This window comes from Brassica oleracea, chromosome C3 (genome assembly GCF_000695525.1).
Source record: "Brassica oleracea var. oleracea cultivar TO1000 chromosome C3, BOL, whole genome shotgun sequence".
Lineage (NCBI taxonomy): Eukaryota > Viridiplantae > Streptophyta > Magnoliopsida > Brassicales > Brassicaceae > Brassica > Brassica oleracea.
The window spans coordinates 64489307-64505148 of NC_027750.1; the positions used below are offsets into that span (position 1 = coordinate 64489307).

The 15842-nt window shown below is 33.2% G+C and overlaps 2 protein-coding genes and 1 long non-coding RNA gene across 6 annotated transcripts; 1 reads left to right on the forward strand and 2 right to left on the reverse strand.

Annotated features, from left to right (window-relative positions):
* Nucleotides 1-1615: 1615 nt before the first annotated feature.
* On the reverse strand, nucleotides 1616-9504 carry LOC106335747. Of its 4 annotated transcripts, none has more exons than XR_001268764.1 (3): nucleotides 9394-9504; nucleotides 9068-9291; nucleotides 1616-1633 (listed from the first exon to the last, which is right to left on the reverse strand). It is a non-coding gene; the product is annotated as an uncharacterized LOC106335747 (long non-coding RNA). The 4 variants fall into 4 exon arrangements; XR_001268763.1 differs by lacking the exon at nucleotides 1616-1633 and adding an exon at nucleotides 2281-8841; XR_001268762.1 differs by lacking the exon at nucleotides 1616-1633 and adding an exon at nucleotides 2281-8862.
* A 1070-nt stretch (nucleotides 9505-10574) lies between these two features.
* LOC106333087 lies at nucleotides 10575-12053 on the reverse strand. Its single transcript, XM_013771569.1, has 3 exons — nucleotides 12001-12053; nucleotides 11516-11851; nucleotides 10575-11426 (listed from the first exon to the last, which is right to left on the reverse strand). The coding sequence occupies exons 2-3, from the start codon at nucleotides 11697-11699 to the stop codon at nucleotides 10912-10914; spliced, it is 699 nt and encodes a 232-aa protein (XP_013627023.1). The 5' UTR covers nucleotides 11700-11851; nucleotides 12001-12053; the 3' UTR covers nucleotides 10575-10911.
* Nucleotides 12054-14232: 2179 nt separating this feature from the next.
* LOC106331240 lies at nucleotides 14233-14982 on the forward strand. Its single transcript, XM_013769551.1, has 2 exons — nucleotides 14233-14847; nucleotides 14926-14982. Exons 1-2 carry the CDS (start codon nucleotides 14233-14235, stop codon nucleotides 14980-14982), a joined length of 672 nt encoding a protein of 223 aa, XP_013625005.1.
* The last annotated feature ends 860 nt before the right edge of the window (nucleotides 14983-15842 follow it).

The window sequence follows — 15842 nt, forward strand, 5'->3', positions numbered from 1 at the left end:
TTTTATTATATATTTATCTTATTTGTTTGTATTTAGTTACTGAAAAAAATAGTATATGCATGAAACAACATATCTGAAAATTATTTTGTGTTTAATTTATCTAAACTCTGACCTACCGTCCTTCAAAGCTGGATTTTCTTTTAGCAATATTTTTTTATGTTTATTCATTTTAGATAATATATTATTGTATATACAAAATTTTAAGATATGTAAATTTTTTATACATGTATTATATAGTTTGCGAATATTAAGCTGTTCTGTCATCATATTATATTTTTAACATAAATATTAATATTTATAAAAATAATTTTATAAATTTATCAATTTAATATAATTTATCATATTTAGTTAAATATAATATTTTATTTTAACATGATTTATTATTATTATAAAATATATAAAAATAAAATAGAATTTTATTTTTCATTTTATAAATGATAACTTAATATATATCAATGCATAATAATAATTCTATTTAAAATTAAACTATATCATTATTAAAGTAGTTACAAACATTTTATAGTATTAACTTTAGTGAATATATGGAACTTACCAACGTAATTTCTGGTTTTATTTCTAAATTTGAAATTTATATATGAAAATTAAATTAAATTGGACCTACATAATAGAAAAGAACTATTTTGAGATACTGTTAAGAACAACCAAAAATATTTTTAAAAGAGAAACTATAATATATTGTACTTACAAACTAATTTTTTAGTAAATGTTTTTATTTGAAACAAAAAGGATATTTCTTTCTAACAAAATCTTATAAAGATTTTTATAAAATGTATTTTGAAAATTAATCAATTTAAATTGTTATCTATACTAATAAAGCAGAATCCTTCGTCGGATTATGCCCTTGACTTTTTCAATTAATTACAAAAATTTCCATTACCTTTTTCAATTGTTTTAAATGGTTTTCGAAAATTGAAAGCCCAACAATTAGAAAGTAGCATGTTTCTTTCCAACTAAACAAAACAGTCCAATATTTTAAATAATTTATGTATAGACCCATCAAAAAGATGCAAGAAGTATACATTTACTTGGCCATCGTTCAGAGTCCTACGAGCAAGCACTATAATTATCTTACAAACTCATTACAAACTTATTTTATTTTCTCGGGTTTTTAAAGGGAGGTATTTCAGGAATACATCACCCCTGGAACCCATTAGATCGTACTCGTCATCTTATGGCTGGCGCAGTATTGTCTCTGCTAGATCTTTGGTTAGCAAAGGACTAATCAAAAGGATGGGAACAGGATCATCCATCTCAGTATGGAATGACCCTTGGCTTCCATCCACTCGCCCGAGACCAACAAATAAAAATCAACACAATCTTTACCTGGAACTGACAGTGGATGCTCTTATTGATGGAACATCGCGATCATGGAGTTTACAGGTTATTAGGACTCTGGTGGATCCACAAGATGTGAAAATTATTGAAAGTATTCCTTTAAATAGATTTCATACAGAAGATCGGAATGGTTGGCATTTCACAAACAATGGAAAATACACGGTTAAATCTGGATATGAAGTGGATCGAGTGTATCCGGACAAAGGAAGTACGCCACCCCTGTATGGTCCTTCGGTAACCCCGCTGAAGGCGTTTTGTTGGAAAGTACGCTGCCCACCTACGATGAAACATTTTTTATGGCAACTATTGACAGGATGTGTAGCGGTTAAGAACAATTTGAGGTCAAGAGGAATGCAAGGAGATACAATTTGTGACTGATGCGGAGCTCCCGAGGAGTCAATTAATCATGTATTTTTTGAATGTCCACCGGTGATTCAAGTCTGGGCACTTTCACGGATCCCAACGAATCCGGAAATATTTCCTACTCAATCATTATTTACCAATATGAATCATCTATTTTGGAGAGTCTCCCCCGAAATGGAGGATCATCATTTTGCATGGATTCTCTGGCATATATGGAAGGGTAGAAACAACAAAGTTTTTAACAATTTGGATATGGACCGAGATACTCTCGAATTGGCAAAAACAGAATCGTTACTTTTGTTTGGAAGCGCAAAATTCTCAGAATCAGGGAATGGACCACACTCGGTTACCTGTACCAGCGGCAATCCCGACCATACCAGGTAGATGGTGTTTTACTGGATCCTGGAAAAATCAGGATATATATTCAGGACAAGGATGGTATAGTACTCTGGAAGGTTATGATGGACTAATGGGAGCAAGGAATACAAGAGCGAGTCAGTCGCCACTACACTCAGAGATAGAGGCTCTCATATGGGCAATGGAATGCATGAGGAACCTTAGATAGTTCCGGGTTACTTTTGCAACGGATTGTGCTCTATTGGTGAAGATGGTTTCGGAACCACAGGAGTGGCCCGCCTTTACAAGCTATCTGGACGACATTACACTTTTGAAGAGAAGTTTCAACAGCTCAGAGATCATTCATATACCACGAACACATAACTCAAAGGCAGACAGTCTCGCACGCAGTGCAAGGAAATAACCGTCATCTGTCGTTCATATGGATGCAGAGCTAACAGTGTGGTTTGCAGAATCTATATGAGTCTGTTCATGTTACTGACAAAAAAAACTTATTTAATACGAGCATAAGAATTTATTTAAAAGCCATAAACTATACAAACCCTAAACCTTTTAATTTAACTAAGTGTAAAATAATTTAACATATGATTATATATTTATACACATAACGAAAGCTAAAAGAATTGAAAATATGATTATACACAGAATATTAAGCTTATTACTGTCTCCAATTTATATTATGCTTATAACTGTTTCCAATTTATGAAATATTTGTCAAGTTAGTAATTTTTGAAGTTTACAATATATATTTTTTTTTTTTCATCAAGTTTACAATATATATTTGATCCAATTATATACTAAGTATACTTCTAACCCAATTCCGTTTTAATAGCTTTCATAATCACTTTGATAATAAAAATAAAAAAAAAAATGTAAAATCAATATCATTTTGCTAAATAAAATATTACCTTTTCAAACTTGGTCAACAAGCAATATCATTTAACACAAGAAAACATAACAATTGCTAAATACACTCCTAAATATATGACAGTTTTGTTATTCTTCAATCTATTAGTTAATTCATGAAAATAGTTTAGGCAACAATCATTATTATTTAATGTAAACGAGGGTGCCATATAAATATATTTAATGTGGTTTTCCAAATTATGGTCACCACATATCCCCATTTTACAAAATCAAATCCAGAAATACAAACTATATTTTGATTCACAAAATCTATCAAGTTTCAAATTTAGCATATTTTAGAATGTGCTACTGTTATTTCCTAAATATTGATTTACTTAAACACACGGAAGTTCTTCTTCTTCTTATTATAAATATGACACCGTCGACGCTCTTCTGAAACAAACATTTTTCAACCCTTTTGACCTAACAATTCTGTAAAGAATGTTGTAGCCATTACCTGTACCATTCCTACCAGTTCTATTACTAAAGTAGTACTAATATAGTTCGGCTGTGAATAATGCATCACCTTTTGTTTTTCTTTTAGGAGAAAAGCCATCATTTTGCTTCCTTTTTCATATTTGGATGAGGTATGCAAACAGAGATAGTTCTGTTAAAGTCACATAATATATCAGTGTAAAGCGTAATACACTGAATTTTTTTTACAATTGTATCAAAGTACTTCTCTTTTACGGTGGTAGTATTGTTTCACTTTTAATCCGGTTCCTTTAAAATTATTTCAGATTTAAGAAACTCTTCATATACATGTTAGGATATGTGAAAGAAAACTCTTTTTATTACGTTCTGTGAACAAAAAAAAGAAAAAAAAAACATTTCTTATTTTGTAAGAGTAATTGAACCAAAACAATTTAAAGATGAGCAAACGATTTATACCTTACGATTTCTTGAGTGTGAAGTCGTCTTTTTCGAATATACGTGGTAGACCTTGATTTTCACCATCGATTTTTTTTTTACTGTTATAGAATTTTTTTTTACTTTATAAGTAAAGGGTCACTTTTGATGATCGAATTAGGTGCATTGTTGGACCGAGTGATCTCATTTCTTTTAGATAGTTTTAAATTTTTTTACTTAAAGGGCGGATCATATATTATATGTATGTATTCTATTTCGATCTCTGAATTGAGAAAATCAATGCATAAATTTTTCTATACATAAATCATATAGAAATAAAATTAGGTAATTTATGCATAATTTTTATAAAACAATATTTTCATATAAAGAGCAAAATTAGGATAAAGATATCACCACAATGACTTTATTTTAAAATGATTTGTGAAATGGAAATTGTTGTTCAAATAAGTATTTGATATTTGGTAGACTATATACAGAAAATATGATCAAGTAACTTATAGAGTGTTTGTATTGTGTGGATTAAGTATATCCACAGATAACTTAATCTGAGTAATTCGATACATCATTCATAAATGTTTTCGAATACTATGATTATTGATGAAAATATGGTTGCTACCCACAGGAGCACCTTAATTTATATTGGCATAATTAGTATTCAATAAATATATGTGTTGATTATGTTTAAAAGCCTTGTTTAAACTTGTGTATCTCAAAACTATAAATTTTCTAAAAGATTGCCATATAAAGTCTCGTCTATTCCAGTCCTTACCGGAACCGAATTCTCAGAATGAAAACAGAAAGTTGAATTCATATTAAGAGTACTATACTTGAATTTGACACTCCTCAACAATGTGTCAAATCCACTAATAGTAGATATTACTTAGGACAAAAAGAATTTCCATAAAGCTTGGGTGAAATTGAATAGACTGAAAATTATGATCTTAAGACTAGGCTTAGACGTAAAGGTATTAAAGTTGTCTATTATGTTTACGAAGCTAGACCTATGTAAATCATAAAAGAGCATCACCTATAATGAATATCAAGTAAGATAGAAGAGAAGAAAAAGGCAAAGAAAGATGAAAAGGTCTGACACTTTCCTAAAGATTGCAATAAAAGAAGAAAATTATTAGAAAAAGAATTTTAATCTTTTAAGTTCCATAAAGATTTTTGAATCTATTCTTGTTGTATTTCTTATAAAACTTGGTGGACAGATAATGGTGCTAATGTACATGTAATTAATTTCGTGCACAATTTGTTTATGATCAAAACCGTAATTTCAAGTGTAAACTAAATACTTATGGGAATTAGAGCGAAGTGATAGTTGAAGCTATTGGCACTCCTCATTATGAATATTGGATTTTTTTTGGATTCATTCCAAACATTATATGTTCCATATATTTTTCATAAGTTTTAGTTTTATTAAGAAAACTTGATGACTGAGTTTTTTTTAATTGACTTAAAGAGATGGTTGTTTTAATTTTTTCTTGAACCCTAATTGATCCGGTTCAAGAATATTAGTTGATGGCCAATATTAGGTAACACTGGCCGATCAATATTTTAAAAACACATCTAATTCTGCACATTAAAGGAAAATTAAAGCATAAAATATGTACTAATGATAAGTATCTCTTGTGGCATAAAAGAAGTTAATATATTTCTACTAAAAGAATTTCAAGGTTGGTAAAAGATGAAAGTATTGTGAATCTTGATTTTGCCAACAATGAAATGTGTATAAATTTCATTAAGTATAAGCAAAATAAAGACACTAAGAAATGAGCCACAAGAAATACAAAGCTTCTTGAAATTATACATACAAATATTTGTAGACCCTTTGACGTTTTATATTTTTAGAGATGAAAATTCAATTACCTTTATTGATGATTATTCACATTATTGTTATATATATATATATATTGCATGAAAATCTCAATTTTGGACACATTACAAGTATTCATAATTAAAGTTGAGAGGCAATAAGATATAAAAGTGAAAATCATAAGGTCATATAAAGGTAATGAATTTATGGCAAGTATGTTGAAAAGAGACAATGTCTCGGACGTTTTGCCAAATTTCTCCAAAAATTAAGAATTATATCAGTTACAGCCTGGTTCTCCATGGCATAATGGTGTAGCTGAAAAGCATAACCGTACTTTTATGTAAATGGTTTTATTTATGAAAATTCACTTATATCATTATGGATAGATGCATTATGTATTGCAGTATATTTCTTGAATAAGGTTACCAGCAAAGCAGTTCTCAAGGCTTCTTTTGAACTGCATAAAGGCTGCTAACCTAGTATGGGACATCTCAAAGTATAACGATGTCCAATTAAGCAAGAATATATAATCCTCATGAAAAAAAATTAGATTTCATAATGAGAAATCTAAAAAATATAAGTTAAATTGCCCAAACCATAGTACGTGCTATAGAAACTGATAATGTCAGATTTTATAAGAATGGTAACATTAGTGGGAGTCATAAAGTTAAAGAAGTGGTCACTAAAGAAATTACGGTAAGTAACATGTTATCCTAAATTATGAATGGTGGAAATTTCTCATGTTGTTGTAAGTTTAACAATGTGTAAAACACAATGAATGACCATATACTCCATAATGAAAATGTTGTCAATAATGATCAAGTACATGAAGGTAAAGAGGAAAAAGCATAAGAATGTCTACTTGTATGAGTAGATTTGTTATTTCCAATAGGTAATTTATCAAATTGAATCTGAAGAATTGAATATTAAGATTTGGTTTCTTATTCAGAGCCATAAAAGATATTAATTTTGATAAATGAATCGATGCCATGAAGTAAACTCGATGACTGAAAATGAAGTATGTGACGACTTTCAATTATGTTTAAGAACATAAACAATTTGAGTGTAAGTGGATTTGTAAAGACCAAACTCGACTATAATGAAAATATTGAACGACATAAAGCCTGGTTTCAATCGAAAAGAAGGCATCGATTAGACTGAGTCTTTTTCTCATGAGTCTATAAAAGACTCCATATGAATTATCATGGCCTTGGTAGCTCAGTACGATCTTGAGTTCCATTACCGATGAAAGAATTGCCTTTTTCTTAATGCTGACTTACAGAAAGTTTGTATGCGCCAAACCGAAGATTTCATAATCGAAGCTCAGAGGAAGACATGGTTTACAAACTAAAGAAAGCAATTTATGAACTGAAAAAAAGAAAAAAAAACTTGAGAAATGGTATTAAAATTTGATGAAACCATTAGGAAATTTGGTTTCAAAGAAAATATTTGGAGATCCATGTATATACCTCGAGATCAGTGGGAGTAAGTTCATATATTTGGTTATGTATGTTGATGATATCTTATTGGCAAGAAGTGATCTTGGTATATTAAATGAGACCAATAATTATCTCTGTTAAGACTTTGTAATGAAAGAAATGGGCGAGGCAACTCCTGTGATTGGGATTGAAATTTTCCATGACATAACAGTTTGAAGTTTAGATTTGTCTCAGAAAGCATATATTGACAAAGTTCTTGAGAGATATGGCATGATAATGCGTTCTTCTAGTATTGTTCCTATGAAGAAAGGTGGTAAGTTTAATCTTAAGCAATGTCCGCATAATGAAATGGAACTTAAAGTAATGAAAGCTGAAAATAATTTTTGAGATATGTAAAGGGAACAAAAAATCACTTGATCACATATAAGAAATCAACACACCCACAAGTGGTTGGATTTTCAAACTCATATTTTAATGGATATAATGGTTCTAAGCATTACAATTTTAGCATTGTGTATCTCATCAAATGAGATACCTTACTAAGGAAAGGCTTATAATTGTAACTGCTTTAAGCGTCCAATAAGGCTGAGTGTGTGAAAATTTTATGAGGCTTTTATAAAGTTAATTATGATTGCAAAATTATCCTTGAGTTTGAGACCGTAAGTGCTCGACTCATTATGTGATAGTAAAATATTCAATCTTAAGTAAGACATGATATCTTAAAGGATCCAAGTATATGAACATTAAGATTGATATATGTCATAAAAGTAAAATTTTAAAAGAGAAAAGTTTGTCATTATGCATATATGCACAAAACTTATGGTCACAAACATATTTATGAAAGCTTTACATCCAAAGACATTAAAGAACACCTAGAAATCATGGGTCTAATGGATAGCTATTAAAGTTGTTTGATTATGTTTAGCATATATTTGACAATATATGAGCTCTTAATGACTTTTGAATCTTTTATATTTTGTTTCCAAAGTGTTTACACATTATCGTTGTTGGATTACTGATAACATAATAAGTATTTAAATAAGACATAAAAGGGACCATTATGATACTCCTACTTATGGTCTAACTATGATAGTAAAGAATGTAGTAGTGCATAGAAGGATTCATGTTGCAAAATAATATGTGCCCGCCATGACTCTCATTGTTTGCTAGATTAGCTAAGACAATTATGATAACCAAATAAAAGCAAAGGTTTAACAAATAAAGTCGACCTTATGATTTTCAAAAAGAAATTTTAAGAGATTATACTATCGACCAAGTGGGAGAATGTAAAAAATATACATATGTTTATGAATGGATATTTCTTTCCCATGATGTGGTCTTATAGTAATTTATTTCTTATTGAAATTGTTAAACTTAATGACACTTGGTAACCAATAAAATTGGTAAATAAATAAGTTTATTTCCTAATGTTTTAACTAAAGTATAAGTGGCAAATGTTCTAGAAGAGAAAAGTGACTTGAATGACAAGTCTAATGGAAGATGCTTAAGAGAACGTATGCACTTAATGTTCTAGAACACTTCACACTTGTTTTATCCTAATGAAATGAGTCACCTTAAGCAAAACATTTGTCACTTACTCAATTTTGATGGATGGTTTAAAAGATAAAACTTGCCAAGAAAGACAGAAAGAAAGTCTTGGTGAGGAAGTAATCAAAATTTGATGAGGAAGCTAGGTTCTTCTCCCCACCTATAAATAGATGTTTTTGCTCCATCCTAAAGCATCATGAAGAAAATCTAAATGGAAACACATACAGAAAGGTTGTAGGTAAGGGAACTCCAACTTAAAGATCAAAAAATCATCAATCATGATCAAAACCGTTCAAGAAGATTTCTGAAACCATGAATCAAGGTATTCTGCATTTTTTTCTTATAAGTCTATTATGTGATTAGTCTAGATGTTAAAGATCTTAGGGTTTATGTAAAATCATGTTTACAATACCTGGACTTCAGAAAGCTTTCGTAGACCTTTCATCTCCTCATTGTCCACCCTTGTTGACAAATCATCTCTCCTTGCCTTCAACTCTTCCATGGCTGTCTCCAAATCTCTGAGATTTTCCTCAAGGTTGTGAATATAGCTCGCTTTGACACATAACCATTGAGAAAAACTATCCGCAACTTTTTCACATGACACTGAGACAGAGAGACAACCACCCATCGCTGCAGCTACACAAAGAGTTTTTTTTTTAATAAACTCAAGGAAAAGATAATTTTTGGGAGAATTGTTTGGAGAGAAGAAAAGAAAGAAGATGAATAAATTCGTCTTACAAAGACGTATAATTGCTGAGAGCTCAACGATGCATCTAGTTGCAGAGAATTCAAAGATGAAATTAAAGGCTTTGTTCCAACAACTATAACATTGTTTTAAAAAAAAAAAAATTAAACCTCACAAGTGAGTGTCAATTATTAACAAAGAAGAAAAGACAAAGCTTTGGATAGAAAGATGGAAAGACAAGCTGGAGCATCCACACAAAATTTGCCACAACATATAATTTATATGTGGTCAGATAAGATAACATTACAAATTATGGAGATATCCTTACAACATACAGTACTTTGAACTAGATGTACACTCTGAGTTGTAACTTGTGTCATTTTTTTTTGACAAAACTACCTTCAACAAACGGAGGAGACGTTCACACGAAAAAGGAAAGGAATAAATTATATTTATTTTGTATGATCATTTACTCCTTATGTTTATTTATGTTTATATTTCAGATTTTAAAATCCTTGAACAAATTTGTTAATTGCAGTCAATTGTAATTTTATTTTATCTTTATTTAACATCCACTTTGTTAAATTTTGGTAATTAACTAGAGTCGATCCACACAACCGCATAGATATTTGTTTTAAATTTTAAATTTTTGTTTGTATTAAATAATATAAAATATATTTGTAAATTTAGTTGTAGTACATAATTATTAATATTACATTTTAAAACATAACAGTTTTATTAATTAACTATATTGTATCATCACTATTGTATAGAGTTGAGCAAAATATTCTGATCCGAAAAATCAAACCAAACTAAAATTTGTTAATATTCAAATGGATCCAAAATTTTAATATTCGAAGAACCGGAACCGAAACCAACCTACGACGAAATATTCTGGATAGTCGAAAATATCTGAATCATAATTATATATGATGTATGGAAGACACACATGGATCTATTCTTATTTACATATATCTTTTGTATACAAAGTTATGTACATCTATTTTCAGGCTTTTGGACACTCAAGTGAGAGATTCCCAGGAAAAGGAGAAGACAAACCATTGTCTCTCTTAAAAGTGTTAAGACCCATCCTTCAAGGGCTTAAACGCAGCCAAAACAACGGCTACTTTGCACACAAGAAATCCCAGAGTCCCCACCACAATCTTGTTAGGAAATACGCGGTCAAATTTTATGGTAAACCAGAATTTATGGGAGCGGGAAAGAAGCACACACACACAATTGTTAACGGAGTTCGGCCAATGTTGCCTACGTCTCCGGACCTGCTACAGATCTTTTATTATCAATCAAGGAAATTTTACACTCAGAAATTACTCGTAATTTTTTAAAGAAGATTTTTTGTGAGAAATTTTTTTTTTCTTCTTCTGTTCTCTCTCGTTCTCTCTCTCTGTTTTTCTTGTTTTGGGATACTGTTCTTCTTCTCCTTGTGTGGTTATTTATAGGAGATTATGGGGAGTTGGTGAAACTTCTTGTTGCACCTACCAAAAAACACAAAAGAAATGTGTTGTTGAATTAATCAACAAACACGTTCTTGATACAACTTCTTGTTGTACCTACCAAAAACGTGTTCTCCAATGTAACCTCTGACAGCTAGAACCGATAATCCTATGGCCAACGCGAGACTCAAAACCGGAACCTTGCAGTTCATCTACGGATCTCTGTAGGAGCAGCAAGTAGAGAAATCCAAATGTTCCACCAAAGAAGAAAGCAACGGCAGAATTTTCAGCTAGAGAGAAGGAGAAGACAGAGCTTCCGAGAAGGATGAGAAGTGCATCATAGAGAAGCAGAGGGAGTTTCAAGTTTGCGTATTCTTCCATGCTTTCCTTGTTGGAGACCACTGTACTGCCAATATTACAAGGAGCTGAAGATGAAGAGATTTGATGGGAGTCAGTGAGTTCAGTGATACGTGAAGGTCTGAGTTCCACCATTGACAGGTCACTGCTCTCTCCGAGCAAGATATCATCCACTTCAAAATCATATCGGTAACAGTAGACTTCTTCTACATTGGTCTCTCCAAGAACAGGTCTTTTAACAACCCACGAGCTCGCTCCTCCAACTCTCCATTGTCCTAAAACCTGAAAACAGAACAACACATGACTCATCAGTGACTCCCAAAAGCTTAACTAAAACAAAGTTATCTATGTGAAAGAAGCTAACCAGACTCAAGACTGATCCAAACAGCTCTGATTTTACTCAGTTTCAGCCCTAGAAACGTGAACTCATCAACGGAGCCTCTCTGAAACTTGAAGATTTCATCATTCCTTGACAAAGTTGCAGGTATTGTCTGTAACACCGAATCACCCTTGTCGTCTATCAAGCAGATAAGAACTCTAGCATTCATGTCGCTGATCCCTGACCCGAACACATTACTTGTCTGCAGCTTCACCTTATAAAGAGATCGAGACTCGGTCACAGTGAATGATGGGTTCGCACTAGAAACTTTCACTTCTTCTGCTGGTAAGAGACGCAAAGGTCTTGCATAGCTCTGGTAATCTAAAAGCCCAAAACCTTCATTAGTCTCAGTTGATTAAAGAATGGAAACAGAACCACGAGTGACATCTTGAACATAAACTCTGATGATCATCCAAACCTTATCACTCCTAAGTGAAATACACAGGTTAGAATAGGAGAGATGATGTTACCTTGATAATCGGATGTTTTCGAGCAGGCAGCGCCTCAGAAACTATTTTGAGATGGAGAGCTGATAGAACCAGAAACAACTTCACCTTTAGAGCCTGCAACAACAACGCTGCCTGAGTCATGTGGGCCTCGTATGGGCCAATATCAGACTGCAGAATGAGCCCAGCAGTGAGGGAAATGTCTTTTACGTTTTTGTATTTAAGTTATGCGTTGCCTTGTAAACAATCTATCGATCACAAATCATCAAGGAGAAAACCACCAAAAAAACTCTAAACTTTAAAAAAAAGACCAAAAAAAATGCCAACTCATAAATGAGCAATTTAAATACCCAACTTTTGAATATTGGTCATTTTAATCTTGTTTTTATGTTGACTTGGTAATTTTAACTTAAAAATAGTTCACGTTAACTTTGATTAATAAAAAATAAACATCTGTTAAGTTATGAAACTACGTAGTTTTAGTAATTAAAAGAAATAATGCAATACGTAAGAAAAAAAGCCGTCGAACCCTAACTCCTTCATCCCCAACTCTTGTGGTGACGGTGACTGTTGTTTTTGGTGCAACGAAACTTCTCCGGGACACAATTGTAAAGGATGGCTAAGATTAGGCAATTTGGTAGTGTTCGTCACACTGGTGAATCGGGTGATGGCGAGGTGAGAGTTGTCGAAAGTGTAAGACAACATGTCAGAGATGATGATCGAGCTGTGGAACAGAATGAAGATTGTGAGGTTGTTGAAGACGAGGCTGAAGCTGGTTTTGAGAATGAGGTTGATGAGAATGGAATAGGTGTCCAAGAAGAAATTGTCGGAGACTTACGAGGCCAGTTCGGAGATGTTGTCCAAGATGAGATGGATGATTATGATGGGGACAATGGAGATGACATTTGGAATGATGATACTATTCCTGATCCATTGTCGTCTGATGATGATGAAGAAGAGTTGGAGCGTAGGGAAGAGGTCGCAAATACACAAGGCTGTGAAGAGCTTTTGTATTTGGGAAAGATGTATGGTTGTGCATCTGACTTCAAAGTGGCTCTCCTAAGGTATTCACTAAGAACAAGGTACGACATCAAATTGTACAAATCATGTGCTATGCAACTTGGTGCAAAGTGCTCTGATGTAGAGTCTAAGTGTCCTTGGAGAATATATTGCTCTTATGAAAGGAGAAGACATAAAATGCAGATTAAAGTTTATGTGAATAGCATACTTGCTTAAGATCAGGATACTCGAAGATGTTAAAGACATCTTCAATTGCTATGTTGTTTGAAGAAAGGCAAAGACTGAATTCGAAGCTCACAAGGACTGAGATGGCTGATGAGATAAAGAGAGAATATAATCTAATTGTCACAGAGGAACAATGTGGTAAAGCTAAGTCTAAACTTTATAGACAAAGAAAAGCAAGTCATGAAGCTCATTTTTCTCGTATTTGGGACTACCAAGCAGAGATTCTTCGCACAAATCCTTACTCGACGATGGAGATTGAAACTGTCCCAGGACCAGTTTTACAGAGCAAACAGAGGTTTGACCGTCTATACATGTGTTTCGCAGCTCAGAGAGAGACTTGGATTGAAACATGTAGGCCAATCATAGGTTTAGATGGGGCTTTTCTGAAATGGGATATCAAAGGACAGTTGTTGGCTGCGGACGAGATGGTGACAATAGGATTGTTCCAATAGCTTGGGCTGTGGTGGAAGTGGAGAACAACATCAATTTGGAGTGGTTTGTTAAACACTTGAAGGGAGACCTTGGACTACAAGATGGGGCTAAATTCACCATCATATCAAACAAACAAAAGGTTAGTAGTTAATGCTTAGAAGTATTTCGTTATGTTTTCATTGTTAGTGTAACTAAAATACTTAATGATATGCAGGGTTTGGTGAATGCTGTTAAAAATGAACTACCTGAAGCTGAACCTCGTATGTGTGCAAGCCACATTCTATCTAACTGGAAGAGAGATAGTAAGGATCCAGAGTTAGAGCGTATGTTCTGGATCATAGCACACTGTTACACCAAAGGAGAGTATGAGGATGCTTTAGAAGCACTTAAGAAGTACAACAAAGGTGCGCATGACACTCTTCTTCTCCAAAATCCTCCAACATGGTCTAGAGCATTCTTTAGACAAAGATCATGCTGCAATGACAACTTGAACAATCTCTGTGAGTCATTCAATAAAACCATAAGAGAAGCAAGGAAAAACCACTACTCGACATGTTAGAGGATATTAGGAGGCAGTGTATGGTCTGTAATGCGAAGAGGGCTATTATTGCTAGTAGACTGAAGACTAAGTTTACTAAGAGGGCACATACTGAGATTGAACTGACAAAGGAGAAGGCAAAAGATTGCAGAAGGTACTTAGCATGTGGAAATTTGCATGAGATTGATCATCATAGTGTTACATATAGTGTGGACATGAACTTGCGAACATGCGGCTGTATGAAATGGCAGGTGACAGGAATTCCTTGTATACATGCTGCATGTGTCATGATTGCAAAGAAGATTAGGTTTGATGATTATGTGGTTGATTACTACACAACAAGAAAGTGGCGGCAAACATATAGTCGAGGAATCAAACCTGTCCAAGGCATGAAGTTATGGTCTAGATTAGGTAGGATAGGAGTTCTGCCACCACCATTTGGAGTAGGAAATCGTGGAAGACCAAGTAATCATAATAGGAAGAAAGGTCTTAATGAATCTTCATCTTTGTCCAACAAGAACAAGTTAAGCAGGGACAAACGTATCATGACTTGCTCTAACTGTCGAGAAGAAGGTCATAACATACAAACTTGTGCTAATGAGAGGGTCGAGAATGCGCCCAAAATACCAAGAGGTCGACCAAGAAAAGAAATTTCGGTATGATGCTCATTGTTTAATTACTAATTAAAAGGACTCTGTTTCGATCAGTTTTAACCACTATGTTATATTTTGCAGAGAGATCTATCTCAAGCACAAGGACCATCTAAAGGACCATCTCAGCCCCAAGTGTGATTGTGTCTTTGTTTTATCTATTTCACGTGTGGTTGAACTTATTCGTGTGTTTGAACTTAGCTATGTTTTTCAGTGTTTTAACTCATCTACGGGTATCCATGTTTTAAACTTAATTCTTTTTACTTTTTTTTAATGTGTTAAATTTGACATTACTTTTTCGTATCTTTCACCACCCTTTCCACAAAGTAAAAATATGCGGTTGCGTCTCTGTGCAAAGACTACACGATGCATCAACTTGAGAGTTCTATCTTAACCCTCTCTCCCGTTGCCATACGTTCATGGACTGCAATACATGTGATGACAGAGAATTTAGGTATAGCTGCTGAGAACGAGAGCGGAAGACCATGGAACCTTTGCTGACCCAGAGCCGTGTTAAGTTCCATGTCTGATTCGAGTTAAAGACTGTTTTGAAACTATCCTTTGTTCCCTTCCACAGCCTCAAGTCAGTCTTTGTTAGTTAAAGTCATTAGTTCGCAGGCTCAGCATTTTGTTGTTCTAAATTAACCGTAAAGAGTTCATTCTCATGTTAACGGAGTTTTGCAGAGTGAGAAGAAAATGGCACAGATGAAGTGAGAAGATGCTGAATCCATGAGGGCGGATAATAAAGTCTTAGACGGAGGAGAAGACGTAGGATCTACTGGAGCTCAGGCGTCATGACATCATATTTACAGAAACTAAAAAAATATTGTGTTGATTAATTGATGTAGCTGCACATAATGACGAAACAAATAAGACAAATCAACAATGTTTTTGTCTTAAGATTCAATTTCTTGACTCACAAGAAACTAACTGTTGGTTTCAAATTATATGTTTAGTATCAGCCGAATAAAGACAAGTACGAGTTTGATGTGATCTTCTCG

Bases quoted from the DNA above. Each gene is read 5' to 3' on its own strand.
- LOC106331240 (XM_013769551.1), top strand. From the start codon at position 14,233: ATGGTCTGTAATGCGAAGAGGGCTATTATTGCTAGTAGACTGAAGACT. The intron at 14,848-14,925 runs GTATGATGCTCA...TATATTTTGCAG, and splicing joins GACCAAGAAAAGAAATTTCG to AGAGATCTATCTCAAGCACA.
- LOC106333087 (XM_013771569.1), bottom strand. From the start codon at position 11,699: ATGAATGCTAGAGTTCTTATCTGCTTGATAGACGACAAGGGTGATTCG. The intron at 11,427-11,515 runs GTTAGCTTCTTT...TTCAGGTTTTAG, and splicing joins TTGGATCAGTCTTGAGTCTG to GACAATGGAGAGTTGGAGGA.